At 45.2% G+C, this 7452-nt stretch overlaps 1 protein-coding gene across 1 annotated transcript; it reads left to right on the top strand.

The window, feature by feature from the left end:
- Positions 1-228: 228 nt before the first annotated feature.
- Positions 229-3972, top strand: LOC149441911 (E3 ubiquitin-protein ligase TRIM21-like). Its single transcript, XM_089656770.1, has one exon. The coding sequence runs from the start codon at positions 229-231 to the stop codon at positions 2560-2562; it is 2334 nt and encodes a 777-aa protein (XP_089512896.1). The 3' UTR covers positions 2563-3972.
- The last annotated feature ends 3480 nt before the right edge of the window (positions 3973-7452 follow it).

Below are 7452 nucleotides of genomic sequence, written 5' to 3'. Positions count from 1 at the left end.
CACTTAGTGTGCCTCGTTTCTTCTCTACACCAATCCTTCCCGCTTTCTCTCCTAAAGAATGATGTATGATTATCATTGCTGCTGGGGAAAAAGAACCTTCTGTGCTCTACACCCTGTGTCAGATATTACTGATTTGGCCCAGACTTGTCGATTGTGACCCCTCCCAACTCCCATTCTTCTCCAGTGCCAGAGAATTTCACTTTTCATTTCTATCTTCTGTTGGACACGATGGCGTCTGCCGAGCTGAAATGTTCCATCTGTCTGAACAATTATGCCGATCCTGTAAGGCTGAGATGTGGACACGACTTCTGCCACGTCTGTATTGATCCTGTTCTGGATACACAGGAGGGGTCTGGAGGATATTCCTGTCCTGAATGCAGACAGAAGTTTCAGGATCGGCCTTCTCTGCAGAGGAACATAACACTGCGTAATATAATGGAGAATTTCCTGTCTGCTCAGCCTGATCAGGAGGAGTCTTCTGTAATCATCTGTACTCATTGTGTGGACTATCCTGTACCTGCTGTTAGATCCTGTCTGCACTGTGAGGTTTCTCTGTGTGATAAACACCTGAGAGTCCACAAAAAGTCCCCAGAACACATCTTAACTGACCCCACCTTGTCCATGGAGAGCAGGAAATGCTCCGTCCATAAGAAGATCCTGGAGTATTACTGCACTGAGGATGATACTTGTGTCTGTGTGTCCTGCTGTCTGATTGGAAAACACAAAGGACATGAATTCAAGTCACTGGATGAGGCTTCTGAGAAGAAGAAGGAGACACTGAGGAATGTTCTGCAGAAACTTCTGACAAAGAAAGAGAAGATGGAGAAAAGAGTCCAGAGTCTGCAGGAACACAGGAGGAAAGTAAAAGAAGAAGCAGATAGTCACAGCGAGAGTGTCACTGCCCTGTTGAGGGATCTCAGGCGACCTCTAGAAGTCCTGGGGAAAAGAGTCCTCAGGGAGATTTCTGGGCAGGCAAAGCGGAATTCCATTTCCATAGCAGATTTAATTCAGGAGCTGGAAAAAAAGAAGGAGGAGCTGTCCAGGAAGATGCGTGACATTGAGGAGCTGTGTAAGATGACGGATCCACTGACTCTCCTACAGGAACCAGACACAGGTGACTTGTGTGATACTGAGGATGGAGATAATGAGGACAGAGAGAGACACAAGGAACTCCTTCATGATGGAGGGGGGCTGGATGTGGCTAGGGTCTTACACACATTACACACATGTTTATCTGATATAATAAGAACAATAAATGTATACTTCTGTATAGAGGAAGCTGAGGACATATTACTGGATGTAAACACAGCTGGTAATAGGCTACATATATCAGATGACAGGAAAACTGTATCCAGGTCAGATATATACCAGGATCGCCCAAATACATCAGAGAGATTTCAATATTCTCAGGTGTTGAGCAGCCAGTGTTTCTCCTCAGGGAGACATTACTGGGAAGTGGATGTCAGGGGGTCAGGTGGATGGAGAGTCGGGATGTGTTACCCCGGTATAGCCAGAGGAGGGCGGTATTCAGGGATTGGATGTAATAACAAGTCCTGGTGTTTGTACAGGGATGGTAGCCTGCATAAGGTGATACACAACAGTAAAAAGATCCCCTTGTTCACCAATATCTCCAGTACCAGAGTCAGGATATATCTGGATTATGAGGCCGGATGGATCTCCTTTTATGATCTGTGTGACCCGATCCGACACCTCCACACCTTCACCACCACCTTCACTGAGCCCCTCCATGCTGGGTTGGGTGTATGGAAAGGTTGTATAAAGATATGTGGGGGGAATCGGGAGATGAGAGAAATCTGTCCAGAGACAGGTGACATCACAGGGAGGATGCCTAGTGCCATTAAGCCTGAGCAAGGGCAAGCTGTTGCAGCAGGCCCAGCTAACATGGTGGAAGACACCCACCAAAATGTGACTAAAAATCTAGCGATAGTCCCAACCAAGATTGTTGCATGTGATGGACAGAGGGAATCAGAGGGGATTGAGCACTCAATGTCTGAATTAGTGGAGGAGTCCCCCAGAGCCCATCAAAGGTCAACCTCAGGACTTGAGCGGGGCTCCCCCATGCCATCTTGGGAAGGTATAGCTAAAACAGCCTCTGGGAAAAAAGCATCAAACAGGAAGGGTGACGCAGAGTTGGAGAAGGGGTTTGAACCTTTCAAGGAAGAACCTGTGGTGAGGAATGGCAGATCTAGCTGCCAGGCATCATGGGGGCAACCAGAAGAGGAACCTTCTGTATCTCAAGCAGCAACTTCTGCCAAGACAGTCCTTGACCTCCAACCTGAAGAGTGTTGGAAAAAGAAGGCTCTAAAGACCCCATCTTTCCATCCTGCTGCCCTGAAAACCAAAGACCTGGAGGAACCTATGATGGAGGACTCAGGTACTGAGGAACCCAGTGGTCAGAGGACCAAGGGAGAGGAGCCAAGGAGTACTGGAAAGGAGAGTGATGAGGAGACTTTAAGTCCTGCAGGGAAGCGCCTAAAGGGGGATTCCGGTACATTACAGAGGATTACAGGTTACACTTTGAATGAAGAGTTTGGGAGCTAGGCAAAGGTAGCATATACTTCTGCTTTGGAACTGATCAGTTCCAGTGAGTTTTGGTCCCCCCCCCTAGGAATTCAGACTCACAGGATATCTCCAAGGCAGAAACTTGAGGCTCTGAAATCAACTCTGTCCCGAGAAAGCCAACATCATGAGCTCTTTTTGGTTTGCTTATCTAAATGCAAGGCACCCTGAACTTTAATCTGTGCTTGCTGCACGAATGTAGTATTAGGAATGGCATGGACTCAGGGGCGGACTGACAACTCATGGAGCCCCGGGCAATAGGGGATCATGGGGCCCCTGTGTCCTCGCCCACACTCAAATCACACCCAAAAAAGCCTATGAAAGTGTCAGGGACCATCGCGACGCATGGGTCTACACAGGCGTAGGTGTCTGCCAAGACGTGTAGGTGGCAGGGCACTAGGACCCAGGCGCACCCGTCGTCTTGACAGTACTAGGCAGGCACTAGGACCTAGGCTGCACCTTTCAGGTGCAGGGCGGGCTATTTAAAACAGCCCTGCACAGACACTTGTTGCGAATGGTCTTTGTATGCTGTTACCTGTGTTGTGAGTATCTTGATCTGGATTGTTTGACCTTTCTGCCTTCTCCTGTCCTGACCCTTGGCCTGCCTGACTCTGCTCCTGGATGTTCCCCTTTAAATCTGATCTTTTGGTATTAACCCTGCGTGTGACCCGACTATCCTTTGCCTACCGTTTTGTACCTCACCGACCCGCTAGTTACCGACCCGGCCTGTATGACTCTGATTTAGCTCATCCATCCCGCAGGGATCACTAGGCTCCCTTACATCAGACTCTTAGCCCCCTGGAGCTCCTGTCAGACTCCTCTACCCCTGTTGGAGATACCTAGCAGCTGCGACCTGGTACCGGAGCGCTCCAAGTCCATCCCCACCATCAGGGGCCCTGGTGAACAAGTGCTCCGGTGCTTAGACTCTGCACTCTGGGGAGGCTCTGCCAGGGGATTGATAGAGGTGCTGTCAGGCGGTCCATTACAGAAAGGTACCAGGAAAAAGGCCTATGAAAGGTACCAGGGACATCTCATGGGGCCCCCTACTGACCCCAGGCCCTCGGGCAGTGCCCCAGTTCCCCAATGGTCAGTCCGCCTCTGTATGGACTACAGCGATCTGAAGAAGGACTGGACATTCAACCACCTGATCTCAATTGTAAGCCAGACCACACCTCTTACCTGAAGAATTTTATTGGAGATTTTAATTGAAATGGTTCCTGGAAGGAGCTTTCACCAGAGGACCCCGGTCATACCTGGTCCAATCAGAGAGTGAGTTCCAGAATCCATGTTTTGTTGTTCTTTAATCCTTTTTCATGTCATCTTTTTGCTAATCTTTTCTCGGATCACAGGCTTCTTTTAGAGCATTTTAAAATTAAAGCAGTCTTGACCCCCCCCCCCTAAATAAAAAAACATATTGCAGTTCTAAGCCGCGGTGGATACATGTGTTTTGTTTTTTAGGCTTTTATCGGTTTTCATTGGGTGATCCCCAGTAGTGAGTTTGTTGTTTTTCAATTTCCTTTAACAGACTAATCTGTGCAGCAAAAAATGACAGTTAGAGGGTTGGGACAAACCATTTACCACTGGCAGGGGTGCTTACAATGGTCAGCTATTATTCAGCAATGTAAAACCTTTATCCATAAAGGGAAAATAATCCAATGCTGTAACTGTTTACAAAGCGTTAGCTGGAGTTTAACTTTCATTTGATAGTCAAGTCCATCCAACGCTAGAAGATTAGATCCCACCGGCCTTGGTCCTAGAGCGCAGGAGAAATCGAATCTGGTCTACCTTCTTGGCATAGACCAGCTGTTGGCATCTACTGAGCAAGCTCCAGTTTCAGTTCCCTTCTAAGCTTTTTTTCCTCCCTTTTCTTATCTGTGCAGCCTATGCGACTTTAGAGTCACACATGTAGGTGTATACAGAGTGGTAAATGACACTCCCCTCCCTCCTTCCCTCCTCCATGTCCTCCCATTGCTAAGCCCTATGGGCCTACATCCACTGATCAGTGTATTCCGACAGCAGAGGAGTTCGGCTATCGAGATACAATGGCACAGTGGAGGTGGAGAGTGGATTGGGGGGAATCTGTTCATTTTTTTCCCCTCAGTCAATTTGCTGATGGAAAAAAAATTAGTCATCTATGGACAGCCTTAGATACCTTTTGGACAGCAGAATTGTGCAAAGGTGTCTAAGGCTGTCCATAGATGACTCCTATTTCCGTCTCCATTGCTCCTCCATCCAAAGTGGAGACACCCTAAGACAGGAACTTATTAAATGTTAATGTTTTCCCTTGTTTTTAACCTGGTGATCCAGCCAATAACATTAGTTAGGGTAAAAACAAGGGAAAAAATTCGGAAGGCCTCTTTCACGCGGGCGTTCTGTTTTTTTTTTTTTCATCAGTTCAGTCGCTTTTTGTTTTTTCAAAATCGGAGCTAAATGGATCAAGACTGCACTTTTTACCTCCATTTTCATATCTGTTGACATTCATTTTCTTTTTTTTTTTTTTTTATAAATATTTATTAATTTTCTTCCAAATACAAATTACAAACACCTGTTTCTATATAAAAAAAAAACATCACATCAAAATATTCTTATTAACATAATTTATCTATATCCCACTTCCCCTACCCTCCCCCCCCCCTCCCACTCTGTAATTCACTTCTCTAAAAACCATTTCTAAAATCCACTTTTATTTCGAGGGGTATAAATCATCATCATCATATATTACACTTTTTCTCTATATTCCTCCCATTTTTTCCACTTTATATTATACTTCTCCATCATATCCATATGTATATAATATAATCTTTCCGTCGCACAAATCTGATTCATTCTGATCATCCAATCTTCCTCTTTTTTTCCAGCACCTACAGTAGGTATCAGACTCTTATGCAGGCCATAGATGGGTCGAAAATCGGCCGATTTTTCTTTTAAAAAAAACGAACAATCGGTCGTTCAAGTGGCCGACGTTACCACCAATGGTAAAAAAAATCGGCCGATTTTCATCCCGTCTACAGCCGGCACAAAGTGTCCCTGCAGAGAGCTACGCTATTTCTTTGACAGTTCCTTGACATTTACAGAGGTTGCAACAATGTATCTATTTGTATCCATTTAGGATACAGATGTTTTTTCCGGAAACAAATAGATACAATGTTGCAACCTCTGTAAATGTCAAAGAACTGTCAAAGAAATAGCGGAGCTCTCTGCAGGGACACTTTTTGCCGGACTGGAATTCCTATTTTTCATCTTTCTTCTCCTTCATCATCATCCTCTTCTTCTTCATCATCATCATCCTCTTCTTCTTCTTCTACTTCTTCACCATCATCATTCTCCTCTTCTTCTTCTTCTTCGTCATCATCATCCTCTTCTTCATCTTCTTCTACTTCTTCATCATCATCCTCTTCTTCTTCTACTTCATCATCATCATCATCCTCTTCTTCTTCTTCTTCATCATCATCATCATCCTCTTCTTCTTCTTCATCCTCTTCTTCTTCCTCTTCTTCTTTTTCTTCTTTTTGTCTTCCTCTTGCAGGTCACTGCTCATGCGCAGATTTTTTATCGGTAAAAAATCGGCCGATTAGCCCATTATTGCAGCAAAAATCAGCCGATCGGCCGATTTTTTTCCAACTTTCAAGATTTAAAAAAACGGCCAAAATACCGAAAAACAGCCGAACAAATAGCCCACTAACGATCCGAAAATCGTCCGATTTTATTTTCGGCCGAAAAATCGGCCGATTTTCGACCCATCTATGGCCTGCATTAGCTGCGCTCAAGAAATATCCCAATCCTGAATCCTTCTATGATCTCACTGGAAGCTCTGTGACACGGAGAAGACATAGCTCTGGATCCAATCTAATGTCAATCTCAGTCATTTTCCTTACTAAGTATACAATTTTCCTCCAAAACATCTGTATTTTTAAACACTCCCACCATACATGGTATAACGTCCCCACTTCTCCACATCCTCTCCAACACAATGGTGAAATCTCCCCATTCAATTTGTACTCCACATCCGGTGTGATGAGCCATCTTACTAAACACTTATAGTTCAACTCCACTTCCGGCATGCTAGTATTTTCCTGAATTAATCTGAACATTTTCCTCTGCTGCTCCTCATCTATTTCCCTTCCCGTATCTTTTTCCCATTTCTCTATATATATTAATTTTGTGCCCGTGTCTAATTCCGTTAATATTCTATACATTTTTGCAACTGCGTGTCTCCCATCTCCCCGTGCTTCTAATCATTTTTCAAATGCATTCCACTCCTTTCTGGTTCTCACAGGTTTTGGGAGACTCCCAAAGAAATATTTCAATTGATGATATCGTAACTCGTCCATTCTGCTGAAAACTTCTCCCTTTTTCTTCTCCAACTCCCTATATGTTCTTATTTCCTCACCCACCATTATATCTCTCAATTGGGCATCCTTTTTTATGATCCATTTCCCTGTGATATCTTCCTTCCCAGGAGCAAAATATTCTGAATTCCGTAGTGGCATTAACTGTGAATTAAAAACCCATCCGTTTTGTCTGTGTAACATTTCCCAAACTTTTAAAACAATAAAAGTGTACACACTTGTGTTAGCATCTAGTCCTCTATATTGTGCAGGTGACCATATAATCCTACTTAACCACTTCCTGTCCGGACACTTTCCCCCCTTCCTGTCCGGACACTTTCCCCCCCTTCCTGTCCGGACACTTTCACCCCCTTCCTGTCCGGACACTTTCCCCCCCTTCCAGTCCGGACACTTTCCCCCCCTTCCTGTCCGGACACTTTCCCCCCTTCCTGTCCGGACACTTTCCCCCCCTTCCAGTCCGGACACTTTCCCCCCCTTCCAGTCCTGACACTTTCACCCCCTTCCAGTCCGGACACTTTCCCCC

Source organism: Staurois parvus, unplaced genomic scaffold, assembly GCF_062004578.1.
Source record: "Staurois parvus isolate SC_StPar_1 unplaced genomic scaffold, SC_StPar_1.0 ptg000936l, whole genome shotgun sequence".
Classification (NCBI taxonomy): Eukaryota; Metazoa; Chordata; class Amphibia; order Anura; family Ranidae; genus Staurois; species Staurois parvus.
Note: the sequence above shows the minus strand (reverse complement) of the source record. Positions and strands in the feature narration are given on the sequence as shown.

Coding starts and splice junctions, on each gene's coding strand:
- LOC149441911 (XM_089656770.1), top strand. CDS start 229: ATGGCGTCTGCCGAGCTGAAATGTTCCATCTGTCTGAACAATTATGCC.